This window comes from Sus scrofa, chromosome 5 (genome assembly GCF_000003025.6).
Source record: "Sus scrofa isolate TJ Tabasco breed Duroc chromosome 5, Sscrofa11.1, whole genome shotgun sequence".
NCBI classification, from domain to species: domain Eukaryota; kingdom Metazoa; phylum Chordata; class Mammalia; order Artiodactyla; family Suidae; genus Sus; species Sus scrofa.
Genome location: NC_010447.5, coordinates 64319349 through 64346082, shown reverse-complemented (window position 1 = coordinate 64346082; position 26734 = coordinate 64319349). Strand labels below are relative to the sequence as shown.

The 26734-nt window shown below is 55.3% G+C and overlaps 2 protein-coding genes across 4 annotated transcripts in view; one reads left to right on the top strand and one right to left on the bottom strand.

The window, feature by feature from the left end:
* The window catches only part of PLEKHG6 (pleckstrin homology and RhoGEF domain containing G6), a 19214-nt gene extending 4598 nt beyond the window's left edge, over positions 1-14616 (top strand). The window contains exons 6-17 of one of the 3 annotated variants that reach the window (XM_005653162.3): positions 116-211; positions 484-534; positions 814-963; positions 1716-1826; positions 1948-2097; positions 2275-2412; positions 2649-2768; positions 3385-3517; positions 3632-3747; positions 11888-12030; positions 12688-13386; positions 13570-14616. In XM_005653162.3, coding sequence (XP_005653219.1) covers positions 116-211; positions 484-534; positions 814-963; positions 1716-1826; positions 1948-2097; positions 2275-2412; positions 2649-2768; positions 3385-3517; positions 3632-3747; positions 11888-12030; positions 12688-13386; positions 13570-13579 — 1917 coding nt within the window. In that variant the 3' untranslated portion in view covers positions 13580-14616. The remainder of the gene's footprint in view (positions 1-115; positions 212-483; positions 535-813; positions 964-1715; positions 1827-1947; positions 2098-2274; positions 2413-2648; positions 2769-3384; positions 3518-3631; positions 3748-11887; positions 12031-12687; positions 13387-13569) is intronic. The other 2 variants (XM_021092434.1, XM_003126549.4) reach the window with 2 other exon arrangements.
* On the bottom strand, positions 14207-26734 carry TNFRSF1A (TNF receptor superfamily member 1A). The gene is given in 10 exon segments (NM_213969.1): positions 14207-15154; positions 15283-15595; positions 15727-15755; positions 16059-16172; positions 16282-16352; positions 18201-18279; positions 18405-18554; positions 18779-18907; positions 19144-19297; positions 26696-26734. Coding segments are annotated over 10 exon segments (1386 nt in total). The 3' UTR covers positions 14207-14846.

The window sequence follows — 26734 nt, the reverse complement described above, 5'->3', positions numbered from 1 at the left end:
CCGTACACTGGAGGATCGGTGGAGGATTAAAGGCCATCTGTGAAGTAGATCCAGTGGCATGTAACCACTGGTGGCTGCTGGACTTGTCTTCATTCCCCATCCTATCCCCGCCCAGGAGATGAGCCGGGAGCTTTGTCACCAGCAGGAAGCACTGTGGGAGCTGCTGACCACGGAGCTCATCTACGTGCGGAAGCTCAAGATCATGACGGATGTGAGCCTCCCCCAGCCCCAGCCCTGACCCCATCCTTGGCAGCCATGGCAGCCGCCTCCCCGCATCATCCCCCATTCTCCAGACCAGAAGGGCAGGGTTGCTGGAGAGGGAGGCGCAGGATACCCCTATCCCCCTGATGTGAGACCTGCCTGGGTTCTTGGGGAAGGGTTAGCCGTACTGAAGGTGGAGGGGGGTGGATGCTGTGGCGGGCCAGGCTGGGGTCCAAGACGAGGAAGTTAGGTGCTGAGATCCCCCTCTCTCCCGGCATCCAGCTCCTAGCCGCCGGTTTGCTGAACTTGCAGCGAGTGGGTCTGCTGATGGAAGTAAGTGGGCGCTGGGGGCAGGGAGTGGGAGGCTGAGCCCGGGGAGTTGGGGGTGGGGTCAAAAAGAGCCCCCCAGGCTGCCCAGCATGAATTGCCACCGCCCCCGTTACTAGGACACCCCCTGCCCTCCCCACACCCCTTCTTGCCCTAGATCCCAAATTGGCTACAGGTCCACCGCAGCCCCTGCCATCCAGGCATAGCCGCCTCCACCTGTCATGGCAGGTGCTGCCCGCAGGTCACCTGCTGAGACATGTTGCTAAGTTCTGCTCCCCTCTCCAGGTGTCAGCTGAGACCCTGTTTGGAAATGTTCCCAGCCTGATTCGAGCCCACCGGAGCTTTTGGGAAGAGGTGCTGGGGCCCACCCTCGGGGAGACCAGGGCCTCAGGCCAGCCTCTGGACCCTCTCAGCCTGCAAAACGGCTTCCTGACGGTGAGGCTGGAGAAGGGTGGGGGTGGGGCGGGGCTGGGAGAACAGTACGCAGGGCATAACCGTGCAACTGGAATCCTACCGTGACTTGATGGGGTCCAAGGACACAGCCCCGACCCCCAAATACCACCTCACCTCCAGCCTTCATTCCTCAAGTATGACCTCTGCCCCGAAGACCCTTTGGGCTTCTGGAGACCCCGGAGGGCAGCTGTTTCAGGGAAGGGCTAGACCTAAGCCTTCATCAGCCATGAAATCTTACCTCTGGGTCAGAGACCCAGTGACAAGCAGTGGGAAACAAGAATGGGGCTAAGCCAGGTGGCCCCTAGGGGGGGCAGTGTGATAGGCACAGGGGCACCCATAAGTGAAAGCAGGAGCCCCGGGATCAGACCTCCCCCCATTTCATCACCTGGGGGCCTTGCAGAGTTGGATTGGGGTAGAGAGACAGGTAGGTATCTTGGAGGCCATTGATGGCCCCCTGCCCCAGGAGCAGGGCTCTGGACAAGCCTCAAGTCACCACCCCACGGCCAGCATGAAACAGGATCCAGTGTCCTGAAAAGTTTCGGGCTGAATTATTGATGGCGGGTGAAGTCCGGAGCAGCAGGACAAGGCGGGGGCTGAGGATGGAGCTCAGAGAGCAGCAGCCAGTCAATCCCTTGGGACCGCACTCCTCTATGGAATCCACGCCAGGCTCCTCCCCAGGCTGGTCCCCGCCCTCCTTCCCCAGCCCACTCCTACCCTCGCATCTGTCCCTCCAGTTCAGCCAGCGCTTCCAGCCCTATGTCCTGTACTGCCTGCGAGTGAAACAGACCATGGCCTACGCCCGGGAACAGCAGGACAATAACCCTCTCTTCCACACCTTCGTGCAGGTGCGAGAGGGGCTGTCTGGGGATTGGGAGGCAGGGGACCCTGGCCCAAAGCTGAGTGCACCCCCTGGGTGGAGCAGGAGCAGCTTGCAGCCCCCTGACCCCCTCCCACCTTCCCCGGCAGTGGTGTGAGAAGCACAAGCGCTCGGGGAGGCAGATGCTGGGGGACCTGCTCATCAAGCCCCACCAGCGCATCACCAAGTACCCGCTGCTGCTCCAAGCTGTGCTTAAGAGGAGCCCCGAGGCCCACGCCCGGGACGCCCTGAAGGCCATGGTAGGGGCTGGCAGGACCTGCGCCCTCGGGAGCTGGGAGACGGGGAACGGCTCTCCAAACTCTTGAGGTCCTGAGTGTATGAGACAGTGTGGCCCTGATGTTGGCTGGGAGGATGGAGGGCGAGGCGCTGATCTGCCCACTCCCACGCACCCCACCCTTTCCCCCCATCTTCCCTAGATCGCCGCAGTGGAGTCGTTCCTCAGACACATTAACAAGCAGGTGCGCCAGGACGAAGAGCAGGAGAGCTTGGTGGCTGCAGCCCAGCGCATCGGGCCCTACGAGGTGCTGGAGCCAGCCAGCGAGGAGGTGGAGAAGGTGAGCAAGCCTGAGGGAAGGTGACTCAGAAAAAGCGAGGCCCCAGGAAGAAGGGATGAAGCAGGCCTGGAGAGAGAGGGGCAGGGAGCCTCGGGCAGTGCGTTCCCACCATCCCTTCCAGGGCCGAGGGCCCAAGGGCAGGTTCAAGGGAGTGAAAGGGAGGCCCTGGGATGCTTTCTCTCCCACAAGAGGCGGCATGCCCAGGGCTCGGCTCCTCTGCTCTCTGTATCCCTCAGAGCCTGCGTCCATACGCCACCCTGGACCTGATGTCCCCCATGCTGGGGGTTGGCCCTGAGCACACCCGGCAGCTGCTGCTTGAGGGGTTTGCGCGCGTGAAGGAGGGTCGAGAAGGGAAGGTGAGCGGGCTGCGGGAGGGGCGGAGGAGACGGGTTAGGGTTAGGGGTGGGAGACGGATGAGCCAGGAGGCTGGAAATGGGAGAAGAGGGGATGGGTGTCTATGCGTGTTTGTGTCTGTGTGTGCCTTTGTGTCTGTGTATAGCTGTGTGTATTCGTATCTGTGTGTCCGTGTGTGCCTATGTGTCTGTATGTTTGTGTATATCTGTGTCTGTGAGTGTCTGTCTGTGTGCCTGTGTGTGCCTATGTGTGTCTGAGTGTGTATGTGTGTCAGTGTCTGTGTGTCGATTTATGTTTGTGTGTGTCTGAGTGTGTATGTGTGTGCCTATGGGTGTCTGTGTCTGTGTGTATCTCTGTGTGCTTGTGGGTGTTGGGAAGAGGTTGTGGTTTGGACTAGACTCTGGTTGTTTGTGTGACACTGAATCAGCCACTTTCTCTGCCTCTGAAGTGAGAGATGGGCCCAAACTGATGCAGCTCCCAGCTCTCACATCCCACAGCTCTGCACCCATCCCTATGCGGTGTGCACCTGTGCCCGCACCCCACGTGTGAGTCCTGACCCCTGTTCTGCCTGCCCCCTGCTCCAGTTGACCCTCATCTCCCTCCCGCACTTGCCCCCAGCTGGACGTGTACCTGTTCCTCTTCTCTGACGTGCTCTTGGTGACCAAGCCCCCTCGCAAGGCAGACAAAGCCAAGGTTATCCGCCCGCCCCTCATGCTGGAGAAGCTGGTGTGCCAACCGCTCCGAGACCCTAGTATGTTTCTCCTGGGGGGACTTAGTCCTCATTTCCCATGAGCAGGGCAAGGAGAGGTTGGGATGGGGATCTGAGAAGGTCCAGCCTTGGAAGCAGACCTCCTCCTCCACACAGGCAGCTTCCTGCTGATCCACCTCACCGAATTCCAGTGTGTCTCCAGCGCCCTCGTCGTGCACTGTCCTAGCGCTGCAGACTGCACCCAGTGGTTGAAGAAGACCCAGCAAGCCCAGGTATGTGAAACCAGGCACAGTCAAGGGGTGAGGTGGGGCGCAGGAAGCGGGGGGATGCCCAGGGTCCTGGAGCTCAGACACAGGAGCATAAGAGGGGACAAGGGGGAGAGAGGCTGGGGTGCAGACAGCTTCAGATCTGAACTTCCAGCCCTCAGGCGCACCTTCAGAGGGAGCGGCAGTCTTGACCTTCGTTAAGAGCACAGAAGAGGGGTTCTGGTGTGGCTCAGTGGTTAATGAGTCCAACTAGGAACCATGAGGTTTCGGGTTCGATCCCTGGTCTCACTCAGCGGGTTAAGGATCTGGCATTGCCCTGAGCTGTGGTGTAGGTTGCAGAGGTGGCTCAGATCTGGCGTTGCTGTGGCTGTGATGTAGGTTGGTGGCTACAGCTCCAGTTAGACCCCTAGCCTGGGAACCTCCATATGCTGCGGGTACGGCCCTAGAAAAGCCAAAAAAAAAAAAAAAAAAAAGGAGCACAGAAGAAAGCCTTTGGCCAGCTGGGATGCCGTCCCTGTTCCTGGGAAAGCCAGGGAAGCTTCCCTGAAGGTTTCTGGGCGGTTCAGCCTCCATTCAGCAGCTGTGAATGGGACACCTCCTGGGTGCCGGCACTGGCCAGTTGCTGGGAAATCAGAAAAGAACAAAATGCCACTTTGCCCTCAAGGAGTATGCGCTGCAGCCTAGCCAGACAAACCAATGTACAAATAACAGAAACGTGTGGACAGAATGGAACTATGATGGAGACAGGATGACCCACTCTGGTGGGTTGGTGGGAAAGGGATTATGCAGAGGACAGGGATGCTGAGAAGGCTTCCCACAGCAGCAACTGTCTGAGCACCACTTTCTTGGGGTGGGGGGGTATCTAGGTGTGTGTCAGGTGAACGAGGTGGGCAGGAAAGCTACCCCAGATAAAGAGCAGAATATGCTAAGGTCGGAAATCAGAAGCCAATGCGCATGTTGAGAATCTCCAGCCTCGTGGTTGGTGTTACCCAGGCATCCAGCACAAGGGCAGCGCGGCAGCAGGGAGGTACCGCCAGCCCATGCCCATCTCTGGATTCCTTGCTGGGGAACTTGAACTTTGTCCTGTAAATGACACAGAACCAGGGAAAATGTTAACCAGGGAGTGACCTGGGTAGATTTATGCAATAAAAGCTAGAGGAGGGAGTTCCCGTCATGGCTCAGCAGAAACGAATCTGACTAGCGTCCATGAGGACACGGGTTCGATCCCTGGCCTTGCTCCGTGGGTTAAGGATCCGGCATTGCCCTGAGGTGTGGTGTAGGTCACAGACATGGCTCAGATCACGTGTTGCTATGGCTGTGGTGTAGGTCAGCGGTTACAGCCCCCATTTGACCCCTAGCCTGGGAACCTCCACATGCCACAGGAGCGGCCATAAAAAGACCAAAAAAAAAAAAAAAAAAAAAAAAGCTAGAGGAATTCAAAAGAAGGGCCACCCAAATGAGGTTGCATTGGTTACCTCTTGGTGCCTTAAAGCAACAGAAACATATTCTCTCAGAGAGCTGAAGGCCAGAAGTTGAACATCTAGGTGTCAGCAGGGCCGTGCTTCCTCTCCAGGGCTCTAGGGGAGAACCTTTCCCTGCCTCTCCCAGCTCCTGGGGCTCCGGGTGTTCCTCAGCTTGGGGCCACATCCCTCCACTCCCTGCCTCCATCTTCTTCTCTGTGTGTCCCTGTGTCCCAGGCTCCCTCTCTGTCCCTTAGAGAGACACCAATCATTAACCCCAAATTCAGGATGCCTTCAGCTTGAGATCCTGCACTTAAGATCTGGGCACATTGGCAAAGTCCCCTTTTCCAAACAAAGTCACTCACATTCACAGATTTGGGGGTCCGGACCTAGACCTGTCTTTCTGGGGTCACCATTCAACCCACTACAGGAGCAGCATGGCCAAAGAGGGAAGATCTGAGTTGGATTTTAAGGATGGGGAAGATGCTGAGCAGAAGAAACAAGGGGGAAATTGGGCTGGATTTATTTGGGGGACGGTGACCATGCCTGGCTGAGTCTGGGGAGAAGTGTTTTGAGTGGAGCCAGTGATGAGAGGCTGAGTTCTAGGACGCCCCAGCTGCCTGCAGAAGAGTGTGAAGTGGATGAGGCTCAATTGAAATGGGTTGGCACATTGACACAAGAGCAAGGGATGGCCATGGTGAAATCTGTATGTTTTGTCTTGAATTGTCAGATGGCAATGTGACAGGTGGGCTGGGGGAGGGCGAGATTGGTGGCATTTGCTGCACAGTCTGGGCATGAAGCATTGACGTTTGCTGCCATGGCATTAGGAACATGATGCAAAAAAAGAAAAAAAAAAAAAAAGAAGAAGAAGAAAGGAGCTGAAGAAGGAAGAGACAGGTGAGCCTTAGGGAGATTATTAGAAGTCTGTACTGAATGCATGGAGGTCTAGGTTCCGACCCCAGCTCTGCCTCTTAGCAGCTGGGTGACCTTGGATGAGTTATATGGCCTCTCTCATTTTCCATTTCTTCACCTGCAAAGTGGATAGAAATAGTAACAGTCCTTGCTCCTAGAGGGGATTCAAAGAAACCATTCAGATTAAACAGGTGGCATGGTGCCCACTCTCGGTAACCCAACTCCGCAAGGACAATGGATGACTTTGCTTTCAGGGTTCCTGGGTGAAAGGTTACTTTGGCGATGACAGAAATGAAATCATTCGAAAGGGAGACCTGTTTGTTTAGTTGTTGCTTCCTGGGTGGGGCGGGGCTGGGGTAGTAAGGTTTAGTTTTAAACAGAAACATTTTGGAAATGCAGTCGTGAGGTCAGCCAAGGGGAGCTCTCTTAGGGGCTTTTGGAAACGTGCAAACACAGACCGGAGCTCAGGTGAGAAATAAGAATGGACAATGAAAGTTACTGAAAGTTATGTAAAAGTTCCTCACCCAAGGGAAAAATGGTGATGGATGTGAACTAGACTTATCGTGGGTCACTTCATAATATAGGCAAATATTGAATCATATTGTACACCTGAAACTAACATAACGTTATCCATCAGTTATATCTGGATTTTTTTAAAAAGGGAAAATGCACTTTGAACAAGTGAAATCATAGTGTAGACAGTTTCTAAAGAATGCGACTTCACTATTTTTAAAGTGTGTAAATCAAAGTAGGGCTGCCTTTAAAGAGTAGATTATAATGATTTGTCATTTGCACATTAGGTAATTAGGGCTTCTGAAACTTTTGAGGATGTGTGAAAATTGTCTTTTTTTTTTTTTTTTTGCTTTTTAGGGCTGCACTCACGGCAGGTAGAGGTTCCCAGGCTAGGGTTCCAGTCAGAGCTATAACTATCAGCCTACACCACAGCCACAGTAGTAACATCAGATCTGAGCAAGGCCAGGGATCAAATCTGGAACCTTATGGTTCTTAGTCGGATTTGTTTCCACTGTACCATGACGGGCACTCCCCAAATCCTCCTGTTCTTCAAATAATTTTAAGCATTCTTCCCACAAATTTCCCTTTGATCATTTCATAATGTGGAGAGTTTATTTAAGAAAAGGAAAACCAGGGTTTAGTCTCTGTTTAAATACTACATTTAAAATGCAGGATTAGGAGTTCCTGCTGTGGCACAGTGGTTAACGAATCCGACTAGGAACCATGAGGTTGCAGGTTTGATTCCTGGCCTTTCTCAGTGGGTTAAGGATCCGGCATTGCCGTGAGCTGTGGTGTAGGTTGCAGACATGGCTCGGATCCTGCATTGCTGTGGCTCTGGCGTAGGCCGGCGGCTACAGATCCGATTCAACCCCAGCCTGGGAACCTCCATATGCCATGGGAAGTGGCCCTAGAAAAGGCAAAAAGACAAAATAAAATAAAATAAAATAAAATAAAATGCAGGATTAGGAGAGTAAAAAATAATTAGGATGGTTACTCAATTAAAAAAACGAAAAAAGAAAGAAAAAAGAAAGAGTTCCCGTCATGGCTCAGTGGTGAATGAATCCGACTAGGAACCATGAGGTTGCAGGTTCGATCCCTGGCCTCGCTCAGTGGGTTAAGGATCTGGCATTGCCGTGAGCTGTGGTGTAGGTCGCAGACACGGCTCAGATCCTGCGTTGCTGTGGCTCTGGTGTAGGCCAGTGGCTACAGCTCTGATTAAACCCCCAGCCTGGGAACTTCCGTATGCCACAGGTACGACCCTAGAAAAGGCAAAAAGACCAAAAAAAAAAAAAAAAGGGAGTTCCCATTGTGGCTCAGCAGGTTAAGAACCCAACACAGTGTTCATGAGGCGTGAGTTCAATCCCTGGCCTCACTCAGTGGGTTAAGCATCTGGTGTTGCTGTGGCTGTGGCTGCAGCTCTGATTCAACACCTAGCCTGCGAACTTCCACATGCTGCGGGTGCGGCCCTAAAAAGAAAAAAAAAAAAAAAAAGAGGATGAAAGGCAGAACCTCAGATCTTGTGCCCTCCTGCCCTTCAGGGCTTCCACTTCCTTGGACACCTAAACAAGATGGTGACAATTCCCAGGAAGCCAGAGGCAGGGGACAGGGCGGAGGTCATCTTCTCTGACTCCTGCTCCAGGCTGGCTCGGAGTCCCCTCTCCCCTGTACCATCCTCCCCAGCCCAGTGATCATGAGGCTAGACTGGCTGGCCGATGACACCACACTAGCGGTTCACTGAGCTATACTAAAGCCTAGGGAAGAGGGGAGCGGGGCGCCCCAGGGATCCCAGAGCCAGCTCCCCACGGCAATAGATAAGGGGCCCTTACTGGCCTGAAGCCTTTTTTCTTCATCACTCCCACCACCTTACTTCTTCCTCTTCCTTTTACTCCCTTCCTCAGGAAGACATCCCCTCCCACCTTCTCCCCTTTAGAACCCCCAGGGAAACCACTGAAAATTGCTGGTTTTTTTTTTTTTTTTCTTTTTCTTTTTGGGGCCACGGCACATGGGTAAATGGAAGTTCCCAGGCCAGGAGTCAAATCAGAGCTGCAGCCACCAGCCTCTACCACAGCCACAGCAACGCGGGATCCTTAACCCTCTGAGCAAGGCCAGGGATCGAACCTGTATCCTCATGGGTACTAGTAGGGTTCACGTAACTCACTGAGCCACAACAGGAACTCTCAATTGCTGGTATTTTATCATACAAACTAATTTAGCCCCTGGAGTCTTACTCCAGGTTACCAAAGGTAAAGAAGCCATTTCTGATACCTAACCAAGCAGTGCACAAGCTCCCACCTCCCCACGCAAAACCCAGAGCCCTGAAACTTTGAAATGAATTTGTCCGGCTACTGCCTCACACCGGAGTCTTAGGTTACCCTTCTCTGAGTTACCACCAGTCTTTGTCAACGGAAGAGGGCAGTAGCGCATCTACTGGTCTGAGGGGTCAGCCCGTTTTTTTCTCTGCATTACAGCAATGTACATATAGATTTATTCCTAGTGGGTCTGACTGCGGTGGCTTCAGCTTTTAGAGAAAAGGAGCTTCTCGAGAGGAGCGAGACTGAATCTTGGGAAATGCCCACATTTAGAGCCTGGGAAGAAGCCGAGCAACCAGTGCCCATGAACAGAAAGCTGTCAGAAGTTATCTCACTTCTCTCAGCCCAGTCCTCAGCTGGAAACTGCAGGAATAATGGGAACCACTGAGCAGGCTAGACGGGAGAGTTTGTTTGTAAGCTGCTTGGCCAGAAGCCCAGCACTTAACAACGGGGGCTCCATAAATGTTTGTTATTGTTATCTTTAGAAGAAAGGGGTGGCCGGTGGTGCCTGGGTGGTGCCAACTAGGGAAATGCGTCTGCCGCTCAGAGTCTGAGGGCACCTTCAAGACACAGTTTTGGACCATGACGGGTGGCACGGGGACGGGGCGGGGGGGGGGAGGCGGGAGGAGAGCGGGTGAATCTGGGAGCCACTCCATCGGCAGTGGGGAGAGGAGGCATTTCTTCCCAAGGCTTCAGTTCCCCACAGGAGCAAAGGAAGAACTGTTGTGGGGGAGCCCTCCCTTTTCCCGGCTTTGTGGGGGTGTCACATTCTGGCCCAGGCACCAGTTTCCTCTTCCTTTTCCACCCTGCCCCCAACATGTCTCTCCTCTTAGCCATCTCAGGGTAGCCGGGGGCACTGCAAACAGCCTGGTCCCTGGTACCTGAGGTGTTGTGTTCCCCACCCCCATGCCACCTGCTTCTTCCCAGGTGGGACCATGGGCAAGTCTAGTGGAGATGCTGGTATCAGTCGTTCCTTCCAGACCAACACCCCCTGCCTCCCAGTTCTTTGCCTGCACACACCGTCTTTATCCTGGATATCCAAAACGTGAAACTGAACTTGGGTCCTGTGGGGCCAAAGTGCATCTCAGCAGGACAAGCGGACTGCCCCAGCCCCACCCTGACCCCCGAGAGTGGCCCTCTCACCCTCGTTCCTCCCCACACGCTGAACAGCTGGGAGATGCAGAAAAGGTCACAGGACCTGGCCTGGTGTGCTGTTTTCCTGCCCCTAGGCACCATCACCCCCTGGCTCTGGCCACCAGGCAAGTCTTTTAGGACTTCTAAGACTCCCGGCATGAGACAGTGACTGGCAAGGAAAATTGGAAATAGAAGCCCGAGGTCATCTTCCTGTCCCCGTTCATCCATTTCTCTAACAGGTCTCTTGTACATCCCAGCGACCCCCTACCCCACTGTGTTTCTGGAGAGGCTTTGAGAAGGTGCCTAAGAGTTGCTGGTTCATATACAGGGGCGGGCTGGGGGGCGGGGTTGTAGCTCAAATTACTTAATAGCCAGCATGGCATGGGCATCAGCCAATCAGAGTAGAGCTTGGGGGGCCCGGTCCTAGAGATCGCCTGCGGTGCTAGCTGTCAGCCCTCTCCTGCCGGATCTTGGGGGCAGGGTAGTCCTGGGGAAGGGAGGTAGGAGGCACAGACAGGAGCCGTTTGCTCCCTGGCATGGAAGTACTTCGGTATTTCCACAGTGATATGGCCATTCCAGCCAGTGATAGTATCAGTGCTGCCCACAGCAGCCGCCACAACCTCTTTTGGCCAAGTCTCCACCTTCAGCCTCTCCAAGGGTACCGCTGCCATCCCTCCATGCCCCCCAGAGAAAGTTGTCCTGTGATAATTCCTGACCCTTTAAGGCTGCCTTTGAAAAACAGTGTAGTTACTAAACTAGGACTCACGGGGAAGGCTCAGTCCCAGTCCCGGTTCTGCTTCTCTCTACCTGTGCGACCTCATCTCTCTGTCTTGTTTTCTCATCTGTAAAATGGGCTAATATCCATACTTTCCACCTTGCAGGGTGATGGTGTGTATCAAATGACTGTATACACGTGGAGGTGCTTTATAAACCTCTTCTCAGATGTCCCTGTTTTATCCTGATAGCGCCTCTAGGAAAATGTTAAGGAAAACAAACTGTAATGTATCCTCTCTCCGTTCCCCTTGGGATGGTGGTGCGCTCATCTCTGAAGGACAGCAGAGTCCTCAGCCTAGGACAAAGCCTGTCCCCAGCCACCCTGGTGGTGGGAGAAAGAGGAACCTGAGCGTCCAGCATCATTGGCAGCACTTGCACCACTCTCACCACCAATCAGGGAGGGCTTCCTGAAGGAGGGAGCTGACCAGATAGAGGGCTTGCCAAGGGGGTGTGAGAGGCAGGAAGGACTCTACAGGTAGGGAAAGGGGACTTCTGTTCACCCCAGCCACCCCTAGGTCCAGCTCGAGAGTTCAAATCCTGCCTCCATCCCACTTTCCCATCCCAACAGCATGACCTTGGCAGTTACTTAACCTCAGAGTCTCTGTTTCTCAGGAGTAAAGTAGGAGCAAAAATATCTGTCTCATAGGGTGGTTGTGAAGATGAAGCAAGATAATGTATGTAAAACACTTAGTGTGGCGCCTGGCATAGGGCAGGTGCTCAATAAATGAGAGATTTATCATTATTATTTTATTTTTATTTTTATTTTTTGGCTTTTCAGAGCAGCACTCTGGCATATGGAGGCTCCCAGGCTAGGGGTCTAGTCAGAGCTATAGCCACCAGCCTACACCACAGGGACAGCAACGCCTGATCCAAGCCGTGTCTGCAACCTACACCACAGCTCAGATCTTTAACCCACTAACCCACTGAGCAAGGCCAGGGATCGAACCCTCAACCTCATGGTTCCTAGTCGGATTCATTTCCGCTGCGCCACGACGGGAACTCCAAATGGAGCTTTTGATGCAAGTACCCCTATCCCTACCCCAGGTCACCCTGCAAAAGTTGAAGGCAGAGGAGTACATCCAACAGAAGAGGGAGCTCCTTGCCCTCTACAGGGACCGGGAGGAGTCCCCAAGCACCAGGCCCTCCACGCCTTCCCTAGAGGGCTCTCAGAGCAGCGCAGAGGGGAGGTAAGACACACAGGGAGCACAAGGTCTCCCAGAGTGGGGGGGCTGCAGGCTGGGAGGCAGGAAAGAGGAACCCACGAGGCTGGGAAATGGCATTACAGCTGCGGGGGTGGGGGGGAGATGGGGTCTAAACTGAGGAGCCCAGCCCACAGGTCGGAGTAGAACAGGTTGGTACCGTGCGAAGAACTGCATGGGACAGCCTAGGGGATTAGCCAGATGAAGGTTGGCACAGGATGAAGGAAACAGACATGAGAGGAGGTACCAACCCCCTAAGAAGAATAGGCTTCCCAGGCCAGGGAGGGAGAGTGACAGCCAGTATGGAATGTCAGATCTGCAGGGACCCTGCTAGTTCAAATCCCCAGAGAGAGAAAGGTTCACCCAGAATTAACACAGCTCTTGAGCTGCATGTTTAAGGATAACCTCAGGGGAGCTCAGCAAACACTTGGTCCAAGTTTAGGGACTGAGTGAAGTGGCTTAAGTTCCTCAGATTTGCTTACAGTCTAGCCAGTGAGATGAGAAAAACAATCAGTGCAGTGTAAAGGTGATTCCAAAATAAATTTAGAGGAGGAGCCATTTCTGGATGGAGTGATCCAGGGAGACCCCCTGGACTTGAACTTGACCCCTCGGCATCTGACTCTGACCATTCACTATCAATTGTAGGACTCCTGAGTCCTCGACAGTCATCCCCCACCTGGTGGTGACAGAAGACACAGATGAAGATGCCCCCTCAGTCCCAGATGACACCTCGGACTCTGGCTACGGCACTCTGGTCCCAGGCTCTCCCAAGGAGGCCCACTCCCCGCTGAGCCGTCTACGCTCGAGGGCCTTTCGGCGGGACCCTCGCCTCACCTTCTCCACCCTGGACCTTCGAGCTGTTCCTTTGCGTCCCCAGCCTCCTGACCCCCAAGCTCCCCAACGCCGAAGTGCCCCTGAACTGCCAGGGGAAGGAATCCGGAAAGGAGGCAGTCTGCCCAGGGTAGACCTACCGGCCTGGTCTGAGGAAGGAGACAGGACACCAACGGGAGGGGATTTGGTGGTGGACACTTTACACAGGGCCCGACTTCGGGGGCAGCGTCCCCCGTCCCCAACCCATGCCGACTCTGCTGGAGAAAGCCCCTGGGAATCCTCAGGGGACGAGGAAGAGGGACCCCTAGCCTGGGAACCTCCCAGCTACACGCCCTCCCGACACCCGCTCCGGGCTGAGGACATGCTCCGAGAGATCCGGGAGGAACTGGCCAGCCAGAGGATTGAGGGCATCCCCGAGCCTGCGGACAGCAGGCCTCGGAAACTGACTCGGGCCCAACTGCAGAGGATGCGTGGGCCTCGCATCATACACCTGGACACGCCCCTGTCCACGTCGTAAGTGCAGAAGGGAAGCTGGCATGGGAGGGAGCGGGATGGGGCACGGAGCAAGAAGCCCAGTGGGGAGGCAGGTCCACACAGGAGGGCCAGACCAGAGGGGGGGTCATGGCAGGGAAGGGCCTTTAGGCTGGCCCTTTACCCCATGTCTGATTCCCTGACACCTGCCTTTATCCTTTTCAGAGAGGTGTGAGGAATACACAGGCGCCTCAGCATTTCTCCCGAAGGAAATCTCTCCCTAAGTGTGCTGGTCACCACCTCGACCCCTGGATTCTACCTCAAGGACACGTCCCCAGGCACCCTGGCCTTCCTGCTCTGAGGACTTTGGAGATCAAGAGCTGTACATTTATGTATCATAGACACACTGGAACCCCCACATAAAGTTGTATGTAAAAAGGACCGTCCAGGGAGTTCCCGTCATGGCTCAGTGGTTAACGAATCCGACTAGGAACGATGAAGTTGCGGATTCGATCCCTGGCCTCGATCAGTGGGTTACAGATCCCGCGTTGCTGTGAGCTGTGCCATAGGCCAGCGGCTACAGCTCTGATTCGACCCCTAGCCTGGGAACCTCCCTATGCTGCGGGTGCGGCCCTAGAAAAGACAAAAAATAAAAAATAAAAACATGACCATCCAGCCAGCACCAGATGAGGGGGGAGGAAAGAACCTGGGGCGGGGGGGAGTCACTGAGTGAGCGCAAGTGGCTCCTCTGTCAGCCAGCTTTGCGGTGTGTGTAGGTGTGTGTGTGTGTGGGGGGCGGTAATCCCAGGCATCAAGATCACCGGCTTTAAATCCAGAGTTTTAGTGTATTTACAAAAGTCCACAGCTCCAGCGGGAGTCCCCATTGTTCTGTGCCTTCCCTGCCTTGGGACAGTTCAGCTTTTTCTGCCCCTGTCCAGGCAGGAGACAAAGGGGTGCCAAGTCTCTATTAGTGTACATAATGGTTACAAAGACTTCTTATCTATGGTGAAACAGGCTCAGGGACTAACAGGGGCCCCCCACGCAGCTTGCTGGGTTCTCCAAGTCCAAAATGGGTAGTGAGGCATGACGGCCCTCATTCCCGCAACCACTGGCATCTGGCTCCTGGCACATTCAGCCTCTCTCAGGAGCACACACACTCCACCTCTAACACATACACACCTATCCTTCGTCCTGGCACATTCAGCCTCTCTCACGAGCACACACACTCCACATCTAACACACTCACACACACACACACACACACACACACACACACACACACACACACACACAACCTGCCCTTCGGGCTCAGACAGCTGAGAAAAGCTATGTACACTAAGGGTGTAGCACCAGGTAAGTGGCTGCCAAATCACGCCTGCCCCTCCAAGACCCTTCCTCTCCAGAAAAAGGGAGTCCAAAGGGCATCTCGCAGGTCTTCCTAGGGCTGCCCGGGGCAGGAAGCAGCAGTCCTCAGGGCGGCCTCCAGGAGGCGGGGCGTGGCCTCATCGGAGAAGGTGTGGCGCGGGCGCTAGGCGGGCGGGGCCCCGCAGCGCCTCCTCGATGTCCTCCAGGCAGCCGAGCAGGTCCATGTCGCGGAGCACGCTGCCCAGCAGCTCCAGCGTGGCCTCGCGTCGCGAAGTGCGCCGCCGCCACTCCGCCAGCATGCTGTACTGCGCCTCGCGCAGACAGCGCCCGTTCTGCAGCTCCAGCCGCTCGATCTCGTGCTCGCTCAGCCCCAGCCGCCGCACGAACTCCTTCCAGCGCGTCGGAGGCACGCCGTCCACCACCGCGTACAGTGTCGCTGGGTCCGCTGCGGAGAGGCTGCGCGGTGAGCCCGTGGCGCCCGCCCTCCCGGCCCCGCCCCCGCGCACGTGCCCCGGGCGCCCCGCCCACCTGCCTCCCCGCCGGGTTCCCGGTTAGGATGAATGAGGAACTTACCGTCTGCGAGCTGAGCAGGGGCGCTGTGGGCGCTGTGGGCGCTGCCCCCCCACTTCGGAAGAGGGGTGGGGACAGGGGTGGAAGCTGGAGGCATAGGGAGAATGGGGCCAGCCCCCTGGGGGGGCGGGGCGATCTCTTTGGGAGGTGATGTGACTTTGATGTTGGACCAGTCACACGGGGTGAAGGTGGGACTGGAGATGGGACTGAAGCTTGGGACAGGACTGAAGGTCGTGGTGGGACTGAAGCTTGGGATGGGACTGAAAGTCGTGATGGGACCGAAGCTTGGAGCTGTGGCCAGGGGCTCCGGCTCTCCCTGGAAGACAGAAGGCACAGCTTTGGGGGCGGGGAGAGGAAAAACAACCCCAGCCCTCATTATTCTGGATTCTGGGGAGATGACAGTGACAGTCAGGCAAGACTGGGGGAGGTTCCCTGGTTTCATCTTACCTCCTTTACAGGAGTCGATTTCCCACAAACTGAGAAAAAAGAAACAGAGCATCATAAATTTCACTTCCTCTCTCAGCCCTGGCGCCCATCGTGGGGCTGGCTGTGGGCACTTGTGGTGACATGCTTCAGAGCCTATGTGGCCCCAGGGACGAGAGAACTACTGATGCAGTAGTATGGGCTCTCGCCAGCCATCTAGGGCCACCTCCTGCCACTCGGGTCCTCCCAGCGAACTAAGGGGACACTCACATCCTTCAATGCCTGTGCATCTCATCCTCCCAGCCTCCTCCCACAGCCCCAGGGGCACCCTGTCCCCTTCCAAAGGCCCCACTTACTAATGGAGTAGAGCTTTGGTTTCCACCGTTGGTAGCGGCAAGCTAAGCCAACGAAGAGGAAGAATGCCAGGCAAAGACCAAAGAAGATCACCAGCGGCAACAGCACCGTGGTGCCTGGAGACAGAGCAGATTGTGGTCAGAGGAGCCAGGGAGGTAGCAGGGTGGGATGGATGGGTAATGGGCAAGATTGGGAGAGGGTCCTGGGCACCAGGATAGTTCTCACCTGTGTCCTGAAAGTCGTTACGAGTTTCAGATGTGGCTGGACATAAATTCTTGCAGTCTGCGTTCTTACAGCTAAAAGAAGAGAGCACGCTAGTGAATAGGGGTCCACCAGAGGAGGAATACAGGGGAAGAAATGGCAAAATACACAAATTGTTGGAGGAATTGTTGTAAATCCTTCACTTTACAATTACTGTAGCTACCTCTTGGTATCATGGAGATTAAACCTATCTTGGGAATTGATGCAGAGAAAAGAAATATTAGTTAATCCCTGAAGCATTTAATTTTAGAATCGGAGTTGATCTCAAGGAGGCTGTGCAGAGAGTTAGAAGCCGTCAGAGTCAGGTATAAATTCTAGCCCATTCAGTGGCTGGCAGTGTGACTCCAGGCAAATCACTTCACCCGTAAGCCTCAGTTTCCTCATCAGTAAGCTGGGGTCCTAGCCACTGTCAGGTTTGAGGATTGAGTGAGACAATTCTCCCTGGTGTACAGTAAGCGCTGCATAAATGGCAACTGTCATAGAATTGTTATTTTATTATTGTTTTACTGATGAGACTCCAGTGGCAAAGAGAAGTTAAAGAGCTTTTTCTATAGATAACACTACTGGTGACAGCTGAGTTTGAGAGATGGGCCCAGCACACATGTGAAAAATTTATTTTTTTTTAAATTTTTTTTGTCTTTTTGTCTTTTAGGGCCGCACCTGTGGCATATAGAAGTTCCCAGGCTAGGGGTCTAATTGGAGCTGTAGCCACTTGCCTATACCACAGCCACAGCAACGCCAGATCCAAATCGCATCCGTAACCTACACCACAGCTCATGGCAACGCCAGATCCTTAACCCGCTGGGTGAGGCCAGGGATCAAACTGGCAACCTCATGGTTCCTAGTCAGATTCGTTTCCACTGTGCCATGATGGGAACTCCCATGTGAACAATTTAAAACTAGATATGGCAGGGGCAGCCAGAGAGCACTCTAGAACGTCTTCCTGCGTTGGGAGCTGGCACTGGGCAGAGTGGCCTGATAAGAACTACATCAGGGGCCCTGGAAGGGACTTGAGAAAGCGTGTTCTCAGCAGGAAAGGTAATTTTTGCCCACCTCACAAGCTCATGGTGGGAACCACATGGAATGAGTGTAAAGCTCTTTCAAGAAGAGAGGAAACTTTGTAGAAAAATGAAAAAAGTTTCTCGTCAGGCACTTTCTAGCTATTTTTTGTGGTTCTTAAAACTTTCACAACCTGATGTCATTATCCTTACTGTAAAGGTAAGAAAACTCAGGCTCAGAGATATTAAGTCGCTTGCCCAAGGTCACACAGCCAGTAAGTGGCTAGGCTGAGATTTAAACCCAGGGCAGTTCACCTTCGGAGCCCTCAGAGTTTCCTCTTTGCAAGTGAGTATTTAAGAGCAGCCTCTACAGAGCCAGAAGGAGTGGGAAGACCTGGTCAAAGGGACCAGGGAGTAAAGATCATACCGTATCAAACCTAAAAAATGCCATCAATAATGAGGCACCATTATTTACATCCTACACACACACACACCACACACATACACACACACACAGAGCTGCCAATTAGACCATGACACGCCATCAGCTGTTGTAAGATGCAGTCTGATTTCAGAGATGCAAAAGTGTGTTTGTAGAATCAGTAGGAGAGCCTGCCACCCAAGAACCTGAGTGTCTTCCAAAAAATCTGAATGTCTAAGAGGAGCTGCAAGTTCTCAGGGGTACAAGCCTCTGTCGGCAAAGGAAGATTTGAGGAACAAGTTGGGGGCAGGGAGGACAGTCTGGTATCTTAACATGAAGTGTCTCCCACCCAAACAGCCAGTAGAAGCCAGATGCACCCTTGGCTCCCGCCCAGCTAGTGGCTCTCCCCACCACCGCCTCCCCCTCCCCCCATCCAGTGCCCAGTAGCTGCCAGAAGTACTCACTTAACACAGGAGACACACTCCTTATCTCTTAGAAAGAACCCCGAGTGGCAGTTGCAGATGGTGTCCTGTTTCTCCAGGCCTGTGGGAGACAGCAGCAGAGCTGAAGGAGAGCTCTGGGGCTGGGGCCGGGGCGGGGGGTTGCAAAGCAAGAGCAAGGTGGGGACCCGCCCCCCAGAGGGTGGAGGTGGGGAGAGCCATGCTCACAGGGGAGTTGCACTGTGCCGTTGGGGCAGAGGCTGCAGTTCAGACACTGGAAAAGAGTCTCACTCCAGTACTTCCGGTACTGGTTCTTTCTGCAGCCACACACGGTGTCCCGGTCCACTGTGCACGGAGAAATCTCCACCTGGGACATTTCTGGTGATGGGAGGAGATGGGGTCTGAGCCTCCCCAGGTCTAAGTGTCTCTGGGTAACACACAGTCACGCTCACACCCAGGCACTCACACACCTGCGCACACGCATCCCTGCCCACCCCCAGATTCATTCGTAACCCTCGCCCTGAGACAGACCCATGCACACAGCCCTCTGAACACCCACCAGACCCGGTCCATTTAGAACCCCGCCCCCTCTGGAGCCTCACCACTCCGGCACTTGGAGCAGCTCAGGCATTGTGTGAGGTGGTTCTCTGATGCAGTGAAGGTGCCATTGTCGCACTCCCTGCAGTCCGTGTCCAGCCCCGGGCCCAGACAGTCATTGTGTAGGTAGGTGCCTGGGGTTGGGGTGTCGGGGTTAGGCTGCAGTCCAGAGCTCCAGGGAAGGAGCCCCGGGCCAGGAGGACAGCCCAGGTACCTCCCTGAAGTCTCCAGGAGAGGAAAGGAAGGAGAAACTCCCAGCCCCGGAGAGACAGCCAAGTCAGGGACCCCAGGTTCTAGAACATCTGGAAAAAGCAAAGGAAGAAGCAGGGCCCCATAACTGAGGAATTCCACGCTTATCCCTTTCTCTTACCTTTGTGGCACTTCGTGCAGCAAATGGACCTATTTTGAGGGTGGCTGTATTTTCCTTGGGGACACAAACTCTCTCTCTTCTCCCGGTCCCCAGGGTGAAGGACCAGCCCGTGGACCCCTGCAGGGTACACATCCACCAACAGAGCCCGGAGCACCTGGGAAGGAGTCAGAGGGAGGAGGCCTCGTCAGCAGAGGAAGGGGTGGGAGTCTTGGAAGAAGCAAGGCTAAGGCTTTTCTAGCTCAAGTCCCTTCCCAGGGGACCATTCGCCCCAAGCCACACTGGCTCAGGCTCCAAGTTTTCCTCCAAATTTTCCTGGCTGTTGGCTCCAAGCCTACTTAATTGCTCTCTGGCAGTCCTGTGTGCTCATTTTTGTCCCTCCGGCTCAAGGCTGGTAGACCCCAGGTGCGGGCTGTATTTGATCCTTATTTCCCCCAAGCTCATAATAGCACTGGACACGGGGCAGATGTTCAAGAGTTCTGGGGATTGGGAGCAGCGGGTTACCTCCATTCTGGCCCTTCCCTCCAACAAGCAGCCCTAAAGATGGGGGTGCCGTCTCTCCGCCTGGGCGCTGCGTTCACAGTGTTCACTTCGTGAACACTCACAGAAGTGACCATTTAGGATCTGTGCACTTTCCTGTGTTATGTTATGCCAGGAAGAAAGATGTTTTCTAACATCAGACTGGAGGAGTTCCCGTCATGACTCAGCAGTTAGCAAACCCGACTAGCATCCATGATAGGCAGGTTCGATCCCTGGCCTTGCTCAGTGGGTTAAGGATCTGGCGTTGCCATGAGCTGTGGTGTAGGTTGCAGATGTGACTCAGATCCCACATTGCTGTGGCTGTGGCATAGGCTGGCGGCTACAGCTCCGATGGGAGCCCTAGCCTGGGAAACTCCATATGCCTCGGGTGTGGCCCTAAAAAGACAAAAAGACCAAAAAAATAAAAATAAAATCAGCCTGGAGTGGAGGTGAGTGACGAGCCTGTGGGCCCCGTTCCCAGGCAGTGGGCAGAAGCAAAAGGAAGAGTTTCTTTATAAATTTCTATCAAAGCCTCACTCAGGGAGGTCCCATTGTGGCTCAGCGGTAATGAACCCGACTAGGATCCATGAAGACACAGGTTCAATCCCTGGCCTTGCTCAGAGGTTTAAGGATCTGGTTTTGCTGAGAGCGGTAGTGTGGGCCGGTGACTACAGCTCCAATCTGATCTGACCCGTAGCCTGGAACTTCCATATGCAGCAGGTACAGCCATAAAAAAGCAAAAAAAAAAAAAAAAAAAAAAGGCCTCACTCAGGTTCCTGCCTCAGACTCCCATGCTTCATCCCCTTCCACCACTAAACTTGCAAGTTTGGCCAGGGCACCCAGGGAGGGAAGGAAAAGGCAAAGTTGAGAGGGAGGTAGAGGATGATGAGGGTCTGGTGGGGGTGGGAGCGGGCAAGGCATAATAGGTTCCATGCAGCAAGAGCCGCTGGAGGCTGAGAATCCAATCACCAAGCTAGGAGCTGAGGGTGTGGGGAGTCCCTCTGCCCCCCGCGTGCTGGGACTTCCTGGGAGCGTCGTGGGAGGCGTGTTTTCCAGGCTTGAGCCAAGCCCACCGCAGCTGAGGAACCGCTTGGCCAGCCGTGGCTTCAGAGAGGGGATGGCACCACCCGGGGCAGACTTCACACTTTCGCCTCCCACCAGCCTCTTCCTGGCTTTCCAGGTTCGTGTTGTTTTGCTTTTTCCCTCTGTTATAAAAGCCACTTTATGTAAAGGTAAGAGAATGTCCTCTGAGGATGTTAAACCTTTGGAATGACAGACTAAGCAGATCACAGAAACCCTGGCCCAGGACAGGAGACCCTGACAGCCCAAAGCCGGCAGGTCATGTCCCAGTGCCCCAGTCACCAGCTGGGTGTCACTGCTGCAGCTGCCGGAAGCCCCAGCCTCAGCCACAAATTGGGGAGGCCACAGTTAGAGGCCCAGCAGCACCCGCAGGGCAGCAGGGTGCAGCCCACACTCCTGGGGCAGCACCCTTCCCTGGCCACCCCAGCACGGTGCCATCTCCCCAAGGACAAGACCGGGACTTCCAGGGCGACAGGAAGCACTTGGGGTGTTTATGGGAAGAACTTCCCAATCCTGAAAGTGTGGTTCCTTTCCCCGAAGAAGAAGAGCTCACAGCACCTAAGGTCACTGACACCATCCAGGGGGATTGGAAGCAACGCCAGCTGACAGGGACAGAGTCAGGAAAAGGAACTGGGGGGCTCCAGTTCCGGAACAGTCTGTGGGGAGCTCTCGAGGGGACGAGATTTCCAGGAGGGAGAGAGGCTTTCTCAGGCCACGTGCCACCCGCCCTTGCTCTCCGGCACTTTGGGGGTTAAGCCAGATCCGGGAAAGGGAAATCTTTTCCCAGCAGCTCCGCCCAGTGACTCAAGCCAGAGGGAGGGCGTCTCGGGGAGGGAGAGGGAACCAGCAGCTTCCCCGGCTCCTCAAGGGTCATGAGTCAGCAGAAGGACTGAAGGGACCAGCCCGCAACTGGGACCCCATCTGATCCCTTCCTTCAGTGGGCCCGTCTCCCCCTCCAATTCCCACTCGGAGCCCCCTTTCCTCCCCGCCTCCTCCAAGGAGCCAGACAAGAGACTTCAGTCCCTCTTGGCCTACATTTTCGGGAAATGGCTCCCTACCCCTTTGCATCCCAAAGGGAAGTCTTGTCGACCCCTGGCTTCCTCCCCCTCGGGTCACTACCCGCCCCTCCCTAAGGGCCCTTCAGCTCCTTCCTGCCCCTCAGCATCCTTCCTTTAGACTCGGCCCCTCCCAGTCTCCTCCTCCCGGTTCCACCAGTCCCTCTACAGACTAACCCTTTCCCGGGTTCTCACGTGAACCCCCAGACGCGCCCCAGTTCCAGCAGGGAGCAAACCAAGGCTGCCCTCCCACCCAGGGTTCACTGCCTTCCCACAGCCTGGCTGGTTCTGGCCAGTTGGGTTGGGCCAGGGCCGGGCGGGGAGGGGGGTGTCGGGAGGGGGGCCTCCCTGGGGTCCCCGGACAATCCTTAGGCTCTAAGGCCAGTTCCAGTTTCCACAGCCCCTCCTACAAGCTCCCTGGCAGCGCAGGCAAAACTCCAGAGCCCTGAGCACCCAGTGTCAGGAGGGAGGGAGCTAGCCAGAAGGGGTATGAGACAACCGGCACCATTTCCTGGTCCCCCCTGGCCCCCAGCATCCCCCCTAGCCAGCCCACTCTGACCCTCAGAGCCAGGGCCTCAGGCCCCCTATGAGGGGGCACCGCTCCTTGGCAGCAGCTGGCTCCAGTGAGCATGGCCTTAGTGGCTGCATCTGGCAGCAAAACAGCAGAAAGAGGTGAGCTCTGAGGGCCCAGACCCCCAGCCAGCCTAAGTGCCTGGAGCAGGGGAAGGGCAGGAAGCCAGGGGTGCCTGTGGAGAGACAGTTGAGGGGGTGGCCCAACACCCCTCCAACTCCCCCACAACTTCCTCCCGGGGAGGCTTGGGGAGGCTTTTAAGTGTGACTTCCTGTGCTGGGACTGCAGCGTGGGGGCCGAGACCCTGTGGTCTAGCCCCAACCCAGCAGCCTCCGTCCTGCATTAATTTGTTTATTACATTAAAATAGTTTGCTCATTTGATGTCAAAACCTTTGGGGAGCTCCCGACAGCGTCTCCTCCAAGGCTCAGCTGAGACCCCCAGCTCCCTCCCCCACCCAAGCCCTCCATTAATGACGCGTCTCCCACTCAAGCTTCTTAGACCAGCACTCCTCGCACTCCACCCGGTGAAATGTAAAAACATGAATTAACTATAGCTATCTTGGGGAGTTCCTGTCGTGGCGCAGTGGAAACGAATCCGACTAGGAATCATGAGGTTTCAGGTTCGATCCCTGGCCTCACTCAGTGGGTTAAGGATCCAGCATTGCCGTGAGCTGTGGTGTAGGTTGCAGACATGATTCGGATCTGGCATTACTGTGACTGTGGCGGAGGCTGGCATCTATAACTCAGATTAGACCCCTAGCCTGGGAACCTCCATGTGCTGCGGGTGCAGCCCTAAAAAAAAAGACAAAAGACAAAAAACAAAAAAACCAAACAAACTATTGCTATCTTGGGTAACATAACTACTTTGGGTGAATAGATATGATCTCCCCAAACAGATCATAAACTAGGAGATGAGAGATGAGAAAGTTTATCTCGGTCAGAAATACTGTCATCCTCAGCCTCAGCACCCAGAGCTGGAGGAGCCAAGTGCTCGGGGAGTGATTGGCTGACTTCACCAACTCTCTGGCTCCCACTCCAGTGAAAGCCGGTACTGACCAAAGTGGGAATTGGGGAGGAATAGAGTTACCCCAGGGGGGAGTGCCCCCTCTCCCCACGCATGTGCACAATCGAACCCCCCCCCAACTAGCGCCCCCATGGGAGAGGCTGACAAGCTTCCTCCCCCTTTGGGCCTCCCCTGGTGAGTGACACAGGGGCACAGGGGCAGGTGAGCATCTGAGAAGCTCTGCTCCAGCCTGTGAGACACGCCCTTTGCTTGGCTATTCATTCCCCAGACCCTCGACACACCCCCAAACGAAATCCATCCACCTCCTGGCCTGGACCAACATCACAACGCCAACTTCTCGCACTTCTCGGCACCAATGCTGAGACCTTTGCCACCCTCCTGTCCTCAAGGACCCCGTCCCTCCCCTGCCACCATCCGCTCTGTAATTCATCTTGCCAGACCCTCCTACTCGTCCCTTAGGGCTCTCCAAGTCCGCGGGTTGCCTCACATCCAGATCGCAACAACTATCTTCCCTCCTCTTTCTTCCTCCAGTCTATCCTAAGTGCTTTTTTATCTGCAGTCAGGCTTCAACTTGCACCCACAGGTGTGGGACTCTTCCTCTCCAGGCCCGACCTTGAATATCATTTCCATGGGTGGGTCCCTGCTACCTTGAATGAGAACTCGAAAAGGTGCCTCAATGCTGTTCTGGACACATTCCCAGATGCAGCGGCCAACAAGGGAACCATTAATGAATGAAGGAACAAACGAGTGGTCAAGCGAATGAATGAATGAATGAATTCCTCTACCTGGGGCCATGGTCAAGATTCTCTCTCCATCCCCTCCTCCACCTCCTCCGGTTTTCTCTTTCTCATTTCTTCTTGCTCTTCTACAGAGACGTTCCTCTCCAGCCAAGTTGCTGGGCTTCCTGCCACCCACCCCCCCCAGAACACAAAATCCTATCTTTCGGTTCCTCTGCTCTCCCTCCAACCAGTCACCGCTCCTTCCAGCCTCTTGCCAGTCAGGGACTTCAAATTTCAGCTCCCAATCCACTTTTCTCTGAGACGTTCCCCCTCTCATCCCCACCTTTATTTATTCAACAAACAGTTAAAGAGCACCACGGTCAAGGCATGGGTCAGGGATGCAGAGATGAATACACAAGAGTTCTTGGTAGGGTCAGAGACAGGAGACTATGGGCTCTGCCTCTCTGCGTCTCTGCATCTCTGTGTGGAGCGCTCCGGGAGCACAGCGCAGGCACTGGAGGTGAGCTCTGCTAAGCAGGAAAGGCAGCTGGACGATGCTCCCGTGTCCCTCTATTTGTGCCTCCCGGCGGTGTTCCAGGACACACACCGCATCACAACGCTTTGCGGGGCATGTTCCCCTGATTGCTCTAAAATCATTTTTGCTGTAAGATGTCGTGGCTCCAAGACTATAAGCTCTTTGAGACCAGCAAGATCTTGTGTGTTCTGTCACGGTGTCTCTTGAATTCATCCCACCCTCTCCCCACTCCACCACGACACACACACACATAGACACATACAGACACACACACACAGCCTTCCCTGTGCTGCCCATTGAATGGCGGGCAGCTGGAAAGCCCGTGGACACTCTTATCAGGACTTCCACACCGCCTGCTTCCCCTCCAGCTCCAGGCTGACCTTGGTCCCCTAGCGTCACACCTGACCTGGGCTGGATTGGCCCCAGTCCCAGGCACATTCCTTTATCTGCTCGGGCTCCCTGTACCTCTGTTTTCCAAATGCAGTAGCCACTGAGTAATTACCGCCATTACCGACTGCTTTCTGTTTGCTATACCCTGGTTCCTCCACTGGAATGTAGGCTGCACAAAGACAGAGATTTTGTTCCCTGCTGTAATCCCGGCATCTAAAACAGAGTCTAGCCCAGCGCAGGCATGAATAAATGGAATACTTAAAACCTATCCATCTAGCATCTTTAAAACAACATTATTAGGGAATGACTCTTAGGCCCATCTTGAGATAAAGAAACGAGGCAGGGTTACGTAAGCTGCTCAAGTCCAGGCAGCTGGTACCTGAGGGAGCCAGGACTCGATCAGGTGATTTATCCCCAAGGGTGAAGAGGAGAAGGCAGGGCCGCTGGATGAGGGCAGAGAGGAGCCTTGAGGGAAGGGAAAGATGGGCCTGGGGAGACAGAATGTGGGAGATTCAAGAGGGAGAAGACGAGGGAGGGAGGTGCCGCGGGGGAATTAGGATCTAGAAACATGGACTAGAAGAGGGAGAGGGAGAGCGGGAGAGAAAAGATTCCAAAAGGAGACTCACTCGGAGAAGTCTTCCGGAAGACTTGACAGAAGGGGAGGGAATGATGGGAAGACAGTGTAAGACCCTTGGGGAGGGGCAGGGGTTTGGGGAGAGAGGTCAGGGAGAGGAGGGGGGATCGCGGTGGGGCGTGGCCCTGGAGCCCCCCGGAAGGGCAGGGAGCCTGAAGCTTGAGGCCAGCCTAACCCACCCAACCAGGTGGGGGCCAGGGGCTGGGGTCTCGGCCCAGGGTGACTCCAGGGGGTGGAGGGATCAGGAATACACTGAAACAAGCCTCAGGCAACAGAAAAGGGACATTTTTCAGTGACGAAAACAACTGTCTACCAACTTCCCCAAACTGAGCCATAGAAGAAGAAAGCCAGCAAAGGGCTGTTTGGGTCTGTGGGAGGGGGCCGGGGGCAGGCCCAAGGGCTCCGAGGCCACAGACGAGGGTCAATCCGACAGACCCAGCCGACAGCCCCAGGTGAAGAAGGCCCCCCAGGTGGGAGGCCTGGGCCTGGGGAGGCCACTGGGTCGTGGCCCCGATCCCCGTACCCCCTTCCCTCCCAAACGCTCCCAACACACAGCCTCCCAAGCCAGCCCTCAGCCCTGGCCTCTCCCGGACTCAGTTTCCCCACCTCACTAGATCCGGCCCCTGCCGTCCAGCAGTGTCCTGGCACCCCTCGGTGGCCTCACCTCTCCGGCCCATCACACTGGCCCAAAGGACAGGATCCTGAGCCACTGGGACTCGGAAAGGACTCTTTCTCCCACTCCTTCCCATTTCCTAACAAAGTGCCCCACCCGCGACCAGGAGGGTCACCCTCCCCCACACCCCGGGCACCCCCAGCCCCTACAGTCGTCTTTGGCTGTCCCTGCCCGCCCGGGCTCCCTTTCCCTCCCTGCCTTTCAAACGTCTCCCCTGGTCCCCGACAGGCGCGGCGGATGAATGGGGCAGTGTTTGAGATCAGGCCGCGCAGGCCTGAGGCTGGGGCCTGGCTCTCTCCTGCCGCAGGCGGCCTCCTCACCCGCCAGCCCCCTCGGCCCTCCGTCCCAGTCTCACCAGTGGCAGCAGCAGGCCAGGGACGGTGGGGAGGCCCAT